The sequence below is a fragment of the Lagopus muta genome, chromosome 20 (assembly GCF_023343835.1).
Source record: "Lagopus muta isolate bLagMut1 chromosome 20, bLagMut1 primary, whole genome shotgun sequence".
Lineage (NCBI taxonomy): Eukaryota > Metazoa > Chordata > Aves > Galliformes > Phasianidae > Lagopus > Lagopus muta.
The window spans coordinates 5,928,532-5,942,123 of record NC_064452.1 but is presented as its reverse complement, the minus strand read 5'-3'; the positions used below and the strand labels follow the sequence as shown (position 1 = coordinate 5,942,123).

Sequence of the window (13,592 nt, the reverse complement as noted above, 5' to 3'; positions counted from 1 at the left end):
TGGTGCTTTATGGATTCAGCTAAGTTTAATGATTTTCTTTCCTGAATTGGAGCAGAGTTTTCACTCAGGCTCTCCAAGCAAAGAATTTGTGGGAAAAGTGGTGTTCTGTGCAATTTTCTACATACATCGAGTGGTTTTCTCTTTAAGAGATAAAATAAACCTTTCCACGTCTCTCCAGTTTTAGGCTACTGTTAAAATAGAATTATCATTGGTTGGTGCTGCAAAACGTATCCGTCCTAAAGGGACAGCAAACACTTTGCTTTATGTGCTTTTATCCAGCTGTAATTCTCACTCAGATCACTCTGTATGCTTGAGACTGAACATTTTTAATTAATGGAATTAATTTTCTCATTTAAGTGCCTCACTTTCAGTATGCAGCAGAGAGCTAGAGAAAAGTGAATGCTGCCACATGAATTGCACTAATCAGCAAGGTTGTCACAACTTACCTTTAAAAATACTGTGAATTTATTTATTGTGAGGTAACGGGAGGTTGAGTTTGTGTTTTGAGGAAGCTTTCAGCCATCTGTGCAAGATTGCCTTCCTTCTAATTTTATAGAACAAGTGTGTCATGTTAGGCCCTTGGCTTCCAGGGTCTTAGTCTTGCAAACGCTGAGAGTGAAACTGGAGCCCAGTTTTCTAAGTGTTTGGAGGAACAGTGTTCCCTTGCAGTACATTGCTAATTCACTCTTCCTAAAGCTTTAACAGAAAAAATATTAAGTGTGAACAACATTAAAAATTCAGTATTTTTCTTTTAAAAATTGTGTTTGATACTTGCAGTGTTTATTTTTCTTAAACTACACTTCACTGTGATTTTCAAGTAAAGGTTAAAAGAGAGACCAGAGTGAATGCCAGACAGCAGTATCTGCATAAACTGCTTGAATTTCACTTTATGCTGTCTCTTTATTGCTGTGCAATTACAGCACAATGCCAGACTTTCATTTTCTTGGCTTTCAGTAACACTCCCGTTACGAATGGCTGCTGCGTAGACAAAAAGAAACGACTTCTGCCTTTAAACAGAAAATCCTCTATCTTGCTGTGGCATCAATTAAACTGAATTTGGGTGCCATCAGTCACTCCCTGGAGCAGCACACTTTGCAGCGCTGCCCGAAGCTGCAGAGCTCTACCTGTGTCTGCCCGCTCCTCTGCTCCCTGCGCCCAGGCAAAGCTCATCTGGGTGCTGCTGTGCTCAGGTCCCACACTCAGCCTCCCCACCACTGTCCCACACCTCGTTACACCCTGCCAGGGTACAGTAAGGAATCAGGTGGACATTTGTCAGCATTTGCATGTTCTCAGAGGCAGGGCAGGTTAGCACAGCCTTGCTCTCAGTTTGGTGGGACTGTGCTGCTGTTTAGGGCTCAAGTGTAAACGGTGCACGTTTCTGCTTGATCTGAATGTCATCCAGAAGGAACTAAATGAAGTGTCTCTTGCAGTGTAAAAGGGTATGTGTTTTTATTGGAGACTCTTCACAGGTCTGCTGTGATCAGATTCGCCATCAGTTTGGTGCTACATAATGTGCATTTTAGCTCAGAGGAGCCCCTGCTAAGGACAGCATAAAACAAAATAGAGGGTAGAAAGAAGAAACATACAATTTTTTTAATGCGTCCTGTCAAAACAATAAAAAGCAGTAACCATGAGAGATGGCTGGAGTGGAAGTTTAGTCTTTCCCTTGCTCCTGGCTGCCATAAATCGTGTGCCCAGCGCCGGGCTGCCCTGCAGAAGGGCTGCAGGGAGGGACGCAGTGTTTGCAGGAGTCACAGGCTTGCAGATTTCACACTGCCCGGCACATGGCTTTCTTTTTCTGGGGGTGATTTAGCTGAGGAAACACAAACTTCTTGTAAAAGAAGTAATCAGTTAAAGTAAATGTTAGTGAATTACTTCTACGGGCAGAAATCTGTTTCTCACCCATGAGGAAAGCTCCATTCCTTTACCAAGGAACACAGTTCCCAGCTCCATTTGTTTGTGATCATTTACCTTTCAGCCACTTGCTTTGCTGTTTGGACTGTGAGAAGACTGCCATTTAAACAGCCGCTCGATCAATGTTCTGTGATTAAAGGTGACATGAGAAAAAAACAGGTTAGATTTCTTCTCAGAAAAGTTATCTCTTGCTTATGTTGGAGGTGATGAATGTGTATGAAGCCGTCGTATTCTTGGTCATTATGTGGCTTGTTTGGATTGTTTTGTGGAGCGTAATGTTAAGCAGAAGGTGTAAAGGTTAATACCAGTCCTGATAGGAGAAGGTCTGCACAGACTGCACCCAGATGACCAGAAGGCTGCACAGTGTGCTGAAGTTAAAAGCCAAGCACACAGAGCCTTTGTGCCTGTAGAGGAGAGCTGAGCAAATACAATTCAGGAAATTCACGCTGAAAACGTGGCATGCAAAAGTTAATTCTCAGAGTACTTTTCATTCGGCTAATGGTTAATTGCTTCAGAAACTCTAGGAGAGCAGTGTCAGGCTGTGATATGAGTTTGTGGTGTATCACAACTGATCAGCACAGAGCATTTCTGAGGAATGTCTGCTCTCGGTACACATGATGTGAAAAATCTTAAGCAGTTCCAGGTTTGATAAACAGTGATAGGAGCCAAAATGATCACCCTTTCTCAAATGAAATATACGTAAATAAAATTGGAGCTAGAAGCATAAAATGAAAGGGCTGTTGGTATTTTTGCTGTCCCTAACTTTGCAATGGAAATGAATATTCATAACGAGTGCTTTTGCTCGACGTTAGAGAGAAAACAAATCAGCGTGACAGTGAGTAGTCCTAGGAGGAAAGGAAGCAAAATGAACTTATTCATGGACAGCAGCAGCAGTGCATACACCACCTCGGAGAGAGCAGTAGGGTGTCTTTCAAACACACTTGAAAATCTGATAAAATTAAGCAGAAAATTGGACGTAGTTAATACTTGAAAGAGTGAAAATTAGTGAACTCATGCGGCTGCAGGTAGCGATGCAGCGTGTGACTGCATCCCATCTGAAGGCAGACGCTTTGATGCTTCGCCAGCATGTTCAGGCCAGGTTAAAGAAAAAAAAGAGAGACTTATATAAACATATTTAAAATGCCCCAGTTTTGGCTGGAAGAGAAGTCTATAGAATAAAAAATGAGGGAACGTAGGCATTGGTGATTTTCCCACAAACTGTTCTGCAAACCTTTGCACAAAAGAATGCCTGAGGTGGGGGTGAAGAGCTGCGTGGGGAGACTCGGAGCGGCGGTTTGCTGGGGTCAGTGGCTGCTGCCCTTCATTTCCAGCACTGAGGAAAGCAGCTCAGAATCACTTCAGTCTCCTCCCCTCTGGGGTCGCAGTTCTGCGCCGTGCCTCGGGATGCGGCATAAGATACCATTTGGGATCTGTGCTGGCTGAGTGCGTGCTGGTAGGGCACACTGATGGGGTACGTGGTTATTTTCTGATGAGGCACAAAGTCCTGCTGGTCTTTATCCTGGTTATCCTTATTGAGACGAGTTTCACAATAACTAAAAACTGCTTTGATACTTGAATATGTGGCTTCCAATTGGGCTTGTCTGATCACATTCTTTTTTCATCCATTTTTCCTCGCTGAATTAATAATTGGATAAATTCCTTTGTAAAAGCTGGAATAAATATTCCAAGGAAGAAATATCCCTAAAGCATGCACTTTGAAAAATTTATTGCGTGGTTGTCAAGCCCTATTTTAGTTGGTAGGCTGAAGGCACGGAAAGAAGAGGGGAGGTGCAGATAAGGGGAAGGATGCAGTGAACGGACACAGGAGAGCCTTGCAGCAATGGGCAACTGTGCCTGGAGGTGCTGCTGCAGCGCCCTGTGCAAGCTCCTGCTTTAGAGACTGGGGTTAGGACAACCCTGACCCTCCTACCTGGAACAGGACTGCATATTCAGAGCAGAAGAGGCAGCATGTGGGTGCTTGTGTGATAGGGAATATCAGACTTTCCCTTCCTCAGTTGCAGGAATGTGAAATGGAATCAGAACAAATCCCTCTCAGTATATACAGAGCTTTCAAATGCAGTGGACGGTTCTCATTTTTTCTAATCTCAAAACAGAAGGAACGAAACTTTCAGCATATGAGTGATTTTCTGTAAATGCCCTTTGCTTTGTATTGAGCTCGGTGTGCAAGCAGTAAATTCCAGTGTCTTCAGCCATTACAAGAATATTAATGATAGACTGGAGCATTTTCAGTTGCAATGGTTTCTCTTATAAGTCACTAGCTCCTTTTTTAGCTGGCATATTATAGTGCCATAAAATCTTGTATCACCTATTATGCGTACCCACTTTGAATATTAAATCCTTCTCCGTGGATTAATTTCGGTTCCTTCTTTGAAAATAAAGGGAACTGAGACACAATTCATTAAGGAATCAATCATTTACACTGCCTTGTTCGACTCTTTTGGTTACTGGCATAGAGATGCATCTCACGGCCTGGTGCAAGGCCAGAGCATCCCTCCAGCAGGTTGCAACACTGGTAGATGAAGAAAGGATCATAGATTGATAGAATATCTCAAGTTGGGAGGGAATTACAAGGATAGAGTCCAACCTGCGGCTCCACAAAACCATCCAAAAATCAGAACATATGTCTGAATGATAAACACTTCTTGGATGCCAGTAGCTCGGGGCTGTACCCACTGCCCTGGGCAGCCTGTCCCATGCCCACCACCTACCCTGGTGCAGTGCCTCTTCCTGATGCCCAACCTGACTCTCCCCTGACGCAGCTCCGTGCCATTCCCTTGAGTTCTGTTCTTGCTCACCAGAAAGAGGATGTTTTGAAATAACAGCCCACAAATCTAAGAGCCACATAATGGCAAAGGGATCCATGGGATTGTGGACAGAACGACCCTATTGCATCTCGTACCATTTCAACAGACCCTGTGGGCATCAGAGCGTTGCCACTGCCACTTCATTGCGATGGACCGGGAGCAGAGCCTGTTGTGCCGTGGCTTTGTCATCCTTATTCAAAGGGCTGCATCAGAACTGGAAAAATTCTGCCTTGCTGTTCTGGGGGCTCGGCACAATTTGGTGCCTGCTTTCTCACTGGTGAGGGAAATGGGTACTGGGAATTGCTGATGGAGCCCTTATGGAATGCTCCGAGGGCAGCAGGGTGAGGAGAATGCCATGAAAAATGGGAAAAAGAAGAGGAGTAGATAGATCCCAGTGCTGTGGGGTGGGGGAGTAAGGGAATGTGTTTCATTCTTGATAGAAGGAAGAACCTTTTCATGTTGTTTATGAAGTGAGGAGCTGGAGAGATGATGAGCTTTGTTCTGAACGAAATCATGGCTGTAGCTCCTCTGTTCCTGGGCTGCCGGAGTCAGGGGGGAACGGGAGCAAAGTTATCATTTATTCCGCGAAATCTTTGTCTCAGTCTCTCTAGGCTGTATCAATTTACCCCAGAAATTTCTGGGGAATAATTAATGAATTAATTAAGTATGCTGTGAGGTGTTTGAATATTCAAAAGCTGCAGTGTAATTATTATTTTTTTTTTTTCCAAAGCAGGCTCTCGGGTTATTTTCAGATTCAATCTCCTGAGGAAGTGCGGGACCTGGAGCGGTGCCTTCAGGAAACCCCCAAACTTCAGCGTTGTGGCCATGCTTTAAAAATAATCAATAAAAGCAGAGTTCAAGTTGCGTTAATGACGCCGTGCTGAGGACGGGTTGTTGTTTTTCTCCCCTCCGTTATCTTGCCGTGGGTGTTTGTGAGGAAGCCTTCCTTACACCACGGTTTGGGCAACAGAGCCGCGCTTTGTGAAACGGATTATTTTTAGACCCAAACCTTCGGAAACGCATTACGGCGGAATGAAATATTAATTGCCCCCGAAGTTTGGCACTGTTTCATAAGTTGATTTCTTCGTGAGGAGGGAGCACGGAGCCCTTTGTTTTGGAAAGGAGCTCCATCTTAAGATACGGACAGAGCGCCGCGCGGTCCTTCCCACGCTGTAAACAAACAAAGCGGGCCCGCAGGCACCGCACTTCCACAAAAGGGTTCGGGTGCTTTTTCAAAACACCGAATTGCGACTCTTTGCTGCGTGCGGCCGCTGCCTCCGCGCAGCGCCTCAGGGCGCGCGGCCGTTCCCGCCTCAGCGCCGCCTCAGGCTCGTCCCGTCCCGCTCGGCGGCTCCATGCCGGGCCTTGCCGCGCGCCCCCCCGCCGCCCGGGGCTGCCGGGAAGGGCTGAGTGAGGGCGGCCCCAGCGTCCCGCCGGGCTGCGGGCACCGCGCGCTCCGTGTCTCTCTCTGTATTTAAGCGCTGACAGCGTTTTTTTTTTCCCTTCGGGCTGACAGCTCCGAGCAGCGCGCGCTGTTCGGGCAACTTTTGAGCTTCCACCTTCCGAAACGCCACCGAACGCAGACCTCCAACGCAGCGTTACGTTCCGGAGCTTTTCCCCTCCTCTGCTTAAATAACGAGGGTGGTCCCAGCATACTCCATATCGAGACAGCTTTTCATCAGTTGCTCATCAGCATGCTAATTGCTGTATGACTAATTATGCCCTGAATTCCAGTTGATTTTCTTAATGAGACAGCTGGGTTAATTATGTAATCGTATGATTACATTAGCCCAGAGTGCCCCTGCTCAATGTGAGTGCTGTGATGTCAGCGTCCAGCCCGGTGTGCCCAGGGAGGGCAGCAGGCGCTGCTCTGTCGCCGAGGGCTGCCTTTGTGCTGGGTTTGGATTTTATGAACAAGATTCTGTTTGGAAGTGGGGTTGGTCACGGATAGACCAGCCTTGCCTCCCGGTTTGAGGCTGCAGGTGTGAGGCGCTGCCTCCATCCAGCTCACAACGTAAAACAGTGTTTTATCAGGACCTGCCTTTAGGTTGCTTTGAAAGCGGTGCTTTGTTTAGGTGCAGAAGCAGCAGCGCCAATAATTTGTTCTTTTGCACTGTTGCTCAAAAATGGTGCGTTGTCCATGGCATGTGAATGGTCTGGAAGTGCTGCTGCTTTGCACCCCACTTGTTTGACGGACAGTATTAACTTCTGTATAACATTGCCCTTTTTGTTTGCCGTTTTTGTTAGCTGGGCCACATCCACTCAGCTCCTCTGGGCTGCTCAGCGAGGTCTTTGGGGAAGCAAAAGCAGCAGCGCTGCTCCGGTAGTGTGGGGAAGCCTCATAGAGTCACAGAATCGTTACAGTTGGAAGGGGCCCTTAAAGGCCATCAGGTCCAACAGCCCTGTCGTGAGCAGGGACACCCACGGCTCATCAGGGATCAGGTCTGGGTGTGAGGGGCTCTATATGCACACACGGTGCAGGGGGCATCTCTGTGGGGTAGGGTGCAACAAGTGGCTTAGGAGAGCAGAGCAGAGCAGGAAAATGTAGAAATGTGTGCAGAACTCAGCATAAAAACAAACATCTCCATTTACTGCTAGTCAATAACAATTGCACTATGGGCTTTAAGTTGTAGATGAGCTGATCCTTCTTGTCTTTTTTTTCATTTCTTATTTATCTTGTGCCATGCAGAGATCCTGAACTTCTGCAAGCCAGATAAGAGCCACACAAGGAGAATAATTTGCAATGAGTTTTGTACATTTAAGTGTTAATTGAGATGATTTTTCTCTTTTAGTAGTTACAGAAAAGGCATGTCTTTGTTGCTGCCTATAAGCTAGTGGCATTTGATTTGTCTGAAACGTGTGTGCCTGTTGTTTGTGTAATGAATCGAAAGTTTTGGTCCATTGCTTGTTTAAAAATTCAGTGACCTCCTGTTAAATGACATGAAACACACTTTGTAAGCCTGGTTAATACACAAAGGTATGCTTCTTCATGCATGCATACATTGGGAAGAGCGGAGTATTTTTATTTATTTTTAAATGCACTCCACTCAAATAGGGTTTATGCTTGTTTCGTATTAATTGGTGTTCATAAATACTTCAGAAATCATGGCCTTTTAGATGTTTGGTTTTTTTTTTTTAATTAGAGCATGTTAAAGCTTGTCGTGAGAACTGAATTATTTCTATCTCTGGTCACAGTGTCTTGGTCATCTTATTGCCATGCAGTGATAAAAATTAGGGCTAAGAGGTGCTCATGCTGTGTCCTTCGCATTATTTAGTGGCTGCAGGCCATCAGTCCTTCAAATGGGCTCTGGTAAAGTTTGAAGTTTAATGCACAGAGACTGTTCTTACATTTTGTTTGTTCTGCCACTGTTTTGCTACTTGAGCATTAACCTTTAATAGAGCTAAATTAAATATACATGTCCTGATGAATAATTATGAGATCGTGAGCATTTTCATTTTGTGCATAAAGCTGCTCAGGGACCTCAGATTTGACTAAAGGTTTGTCATTATTCCCTTCATAATGCCCATGTTATTCTGATCTGATTTGAAAGTAAAAAGCCACGTGCATTTGGAGCAAGATGCATCTGTGGTGTCTGGTCTTACAGTGGGGGTAAAATCGCACTCACAGGTTTGTAAAGTTCACTTTCTTTCCTTGTAGCATTTTAGTGCTATTCTGTAGGAATTCATAAGCAGTGCTCAGATCCCTGCTGCCCAGGCCTGGCTCTGCAGCACGGTGCTGACAAGCATTTGGTCCCACAAAGGGTCGCAGACCTCCGTGGGAGAAGGGCATGTTGTGACAGCCTGCGCCTTGATGGGGCCGCGCAGCAGTGCTGTAGGGGCTGGAACTCGTGCTACTGCTGTGACTTCAACTTGGTGTGTAATTCCTTACCTGTTTCCCCCCCGTCTCTGTCGCAATAACATTTTAAGTTTGATTTATTATAAATATTTTAATGCAGATAATAATAACGAAAAGTATTTGGCCTAAAAAGCATAAATGAAAAAGCGATGTAGTCATAAACTATGTATGTACAGAGAACAGATGACAAGCAACCTAGATTTTGTATTATGAACGGGGTAATGCCATGAGCTGTTGAAGAACCAAAGTAACAAAATGCAGCAGACTGCTACTTACAGTGTCTCTGAGCTCAACATAACCCAGCACTATTCTTTTATAAACTATGAAACAATGCTGGCATATTGAAAAAACACACAGGCTCATGCTTAATGTGTTAACAGAGGTACAATAGACTTATTATGTGTTTCCAGAGACTGAGGGTGGTCTGAAAAATTAATGACTGTGGTGGTTGAAAATTAAGTGAACTCCCTAACATATACTGTTGTTGATCCGCTGAGTTTGGTGTTTAGCATTCCTCGACAGGAGACTAAATCTTTGCAGCCATTCCACAAGAGATGCTGGCGCCCATAAGAGAAATGTATTCAATAATCTTTTATAAGTCCGCTGGACTCCAGCGTTTTCCTATCCTGATGGGGAAGAAATCCCAGAATAAATGACCCGAGTACGTGTCAGGTGTGTCCTCGGGAAGGGAACCAGCATTGGAGAATTCATATTACAAGGACTTATAAAATAATTTCTAATGTTTATTCGATTAGAAGTGTAAGAAAAGTGGGGAATGCAGGTCACAAAATCCAAGATTTATGGTATTAAATTCACACCATTATTATTGATCTGTCGCTCCGAGAAAATACAGCTTACGTCTCTCTAATCAAATAACCTTTTAGTGCTCAGCTGTGCAGGAGGGCAGAATTTTCCTCAGAAATTCAGTCCTGCAAAAGTGAAGGTATTTAAGGGACACCAGCTGTCCGTGGATGGTATTGTCTGGCTTGCTTTTCTCCCTCCAACTTCTCATTTTGAACAGAAAAATACATAACTTTAGTCTGTCACGTGCCGTTGCACTGTGCCTGTCTGCACCCAGGGCAGACTGCCCTGTGGGTGAATGCCTCAGTGAGGAAGGCAGCCCCAGTCTAAAGGGTAGCCTAGATGAACTTAACTATCCATATTTTTTTTAATTATGTAGGATATGGAGTGAGGAGCATGCAGGAAAAGTAATTAAAACTTGTCACTGGATATCGATAAAGGAAAAAGGCTGCTTGTACTCTGAGCTGCTGGAGTTGCAGCAGTGTTACTGTTACCTTATGTTTTACTTTACTGTTTCTTTTTCAGATCCCGTTCCAGCTTTGGATTTAGGACAGCAGCTTCAGCTGAAGGTTCAACGTATGCACGATATTGAAACAGAGAACCAGAAACTTAGGGAAACTCTAGAGGAATACAACAAAGAATTTGCCGAGGTGAAAAATCAGGGTAGGTTGCAAATGAATTCGTTTCTCAGCTTTTAATGCATGCTAACATTTGAAGACTGAGGTTAAATTCAGTTTTATTTCTCACAGGCAGAGTTGACAGTAGCATTGAAACTCAGTAAAGAAAGTGTAGTATTGTATTGTTGCCACTTCTGCATTTGTGCGTTTGTGGCTTTGGGTTACACTCTCTGCATTTCGTGAAAAGTTTCTGTAGCACCACATCAGAGAAGGAGGCTGTTACTGCATTGTAGCCTCCTCCAGCTCTGCCTGGAAGTGACTGCACCAGCTGAAGTTACATGTAGGCTGTGCTGCTGCTGACATCAAGCTGAATGGACACGTGGGTGCACGTAGAACACATATCTTACACAGCCATGCACAAAGAAAAAACAACCAGTATTTCATATATGGGTACAGACTTGTACAAATGGAAATTTTACTCTGTTTTTCCTCATGTGAATCTGCGTTCTGCTGCTGGAGTACATTCAGCATGCATACTTTACGTTTACTGTACGAACTGTGCAAAGAACAGTGTGGAACAATGTAAACAAGCTAATTATGTTTAATTAAGTTTTCATGAGACTGGAGTAGATGGACTACATGAAAATCTCAATTAGATTTAAAGCATTTTGTCTTTAGGACTGTTCAAGTTTTCTTCTATCTCAGAAGAACATGTTTCCTGCACCAGGAAGCAAATTTTGCTTGGTTGTATGCCTGCTTCCCTGTACGTAGGGCTGGTCATTTTCATATTCAGTACTATGTTCTGGATCATAGATGAGGGTTTTTTCTACACATGTGGAGACACTGAAGCTTTCTTAGACTATGGAGCCATTGCACCCAAATGGGTGACGCTTGAAAGCAACATTAGCAGCCAGGTTGGATTTATTGCATCTCATTTTCAGCAGAAGGAGCATCTATACACCTACATGATATCAACATGGAAGGGATGGCCTTTGGGAAGACAGGTCCCAGCCTGCAAAGATTCAGGCTGCACTACAGAAGGTGTTACGTGGGAGCCATAATGCTGCCCACTGGCAGTGTTGCAGTGGAAATGTACAATAACTGTAACTCACTGTGCAGTTTTCACGAGGCTGTGCTTCCCATACATGCAGGCACGACATGGGGGTTCATCCCAGAAGGTGGAATAGATCTCAGATTCCGTAGTTGTTTGCAGCAGCTGCGCACAGACTGGTCTTTTTGTTTCCCCTTGTGCGTGCTGACTTCCTTTCTGTGGTGCCACTGTGGTGTTTGCGCTGTGTTTGACGCCAGCACAATAGTTTCACACTCTATTTCAAACAGGCATTAATAAGATATCCAGGGAAAAGCCTGTTGTTGGCTAAGGGTGCTTTGATCAGTTAATCTCTTTGTTTGGAGGGCTGTATACAAGCCTTACAATGCCTTTAAGAACTTCTTCCAAAACTGGTATAAATGGCAGTGGCTAACAAGCTTCAGCTGACCTGAACAGCAAAAGAGGCACTTAGTTTTTGGAGCAGTGCAGAGGATTAGTCTGTGCCTAGAGGTAAAAGCAGATTCTGTCACAAAAGTAATACTTTTTCCCATGTTTGTGCATTTTTGCATTAATTTCAGTATTCTATTTCCTTCTAAAATAAGGCATTCTGAATGGATAAGATGCAACTCTAATAATTTCCTTGAGATTATTGAAATGGAAGCTGCTTATCTGATTCTGTGCTTGTTCACATACCTGAATACTTTTGCAGGTTCAGATGTGAAAATACTTGCAGCAAAGATACCTCCAGCACAAATAGTACATCCTTTGTACGTAGGAATGAGCATCCTTTTGCATGTGTGAAGGAGCACCCTTTGCTTATTCAGGAGAGCAGAATTCATGTTTCCCAGATCTCAGAAGCATTTCTCTTTGCTCGTTAACAAAAAAAAAATCATCACGTCCCTTTCATGGCTTATTAATCAGTAATGAGACTCATCTGATTTTTGCATGGCAAGCACAATCCCACTCCTTCATTCAGAAGCAGTGGCTGTGCTGGCAGTCACTTCTCCACTCTCCTCTGCTCTCGTGGTCTCTCTGGCCAGCTGCCTTCAGTGCAGCCCCCAGCCTGCAGACCTTATCACCAGGTATCTGCTGTCTGCTGGGACACTTCCCCAGTCAAGTCTGAGAGTGCAGGCTTTTAAAGGATTATGCTTGGTTTTGGTGGTGTTATTGAGACATTTTTTCCCAAGTACTTAGGCTTTACTTTTCATAGCAGAGTTACTCTTTCTCCCGTATTTCTGCAGAACCAGAAATGTTTTATATCCAAAGGTGTTTCTCCCAAAGCATCATTAATGGCAGCTGCTAATAAGCCATGCCTTTAACCTGCCACATCTGTCTGTGAGTACACTGAAGTGTATTGCTAGCTGCAAGACTTCTGGCACTCTGATGCTTTTTCCAAATTCCATTATTGTTACAAAGCATACTCTGGTGAATGTCCTGCTTTTCTTCTCATGGCCCCTATAAGGATTTGGTCCTTTCCTGTGGGTGGGATCAGAGGGCTTTCACATAGGAATGGATGAGGGCACGCATGACACTGTCCATCAGTGGCTCCATGGTGACTCTTCAGGTTTCTGCTTCATCTCTCATCCATCACTAGGCTCAGCAAATGCAAGGAAGCTCCTTCATCTGAGAGGAGGGTTTATTCAGATTCTCTGAAATACAGCAAATGCACTCAGAGCTGTAATAGTTGGTGCTCGTGCATGAAACCCAGTGAGGATGACAAGGCAGTCTGAGTAACGGGAGTATGAAGGGCTCCAGAGTGTCTGTTGCATCTGATCTGTTGTTAGTACTGCAGTTAAATCTTTGTTTGTCATCAGCTGTGAAGCAGGACAGAGCTGTACCCAAGATATGTGTTCAATTAGTGTTAGATTGCATCTGTGCATGAACCATAGTAAAACTGCCTCTTTTTACATGAGCACATGAGGTAAATTAACTGTCCTATGTATAAATGCATACTTAAACCCACACTGGGACTTTATTAATCTGTACTCAGCAGCGAGCTAATTCAAGACTAGTCAATAAGGTGATATTATATTTTAGAATTGATTTTTTTTTTTTTTTTAAGTCATGTTAGAGAAACCTCCTCGCTGCTTTCCAGCAAACTGCATTGATCCTTCTCAACATAAACACTTAAAGTTCAATTTAACATTTAGGGAGTAAAAGGTCTCTGAAGGGACTCATATCCATTGATTTTGTGTCAGAGTTGAAGAGCTAAAGTTTAAAACACACTGAGCCTACAGGGTAAAGAAAGCCTTGTGTTGTGGAGCCACGTGGAGCCATGTAAACTCATTCTTTCCCTATTGTTTTTCTGTAGAGGTTACAATAAAAGCACTTAAGGAGAAAATCCGAGAATATGAACAGACCCTGAAGAACCAAGCTGAGAACATAGCTCTGGAAAAAGAACAAAAATTACAAAATGATTTTGCAGAGAAGGAGAGGTGAGTGTGCGTGTGTCCTCTGCAGGTGTTGTAGAAAAAGAGAGATGTGTTTTTCTGTTTGCTCCTCCCATCCAGGATCCTTTCTTTGGTGCACTG

The 13,592-nt window shown here is 44.0% G+C and overlaps 1 protein-coding gene across 6 annotated transcripts in view; it reads left to right on the top strand.

The window, feature by feature from the left end:
• Positions 1–13,592, top strand: part of CUX1 (cut like homeobox 1) — a 227,627-nt gene that overhangs the window by 97,685 nt on the left and 116,350 nt on the right. For all 6 annotated transcript variants that reach the window (XM_048967067.1, XM_048967064.1, XM_048967066.1 and 3 more), the window contains exons 5-6: positions 9,922–10,059; positions 13,373–13,496. In XM_048967067.1, the coding sequence (XP_048823024.1) occupies positions 9,922–10,059; positions 13,373–13,496 (262 nt within the window). The remainder of the gene's footprint in view (positions 1–9,921; positions 10,060–13,372; positions 13,497–13,592) is intronic.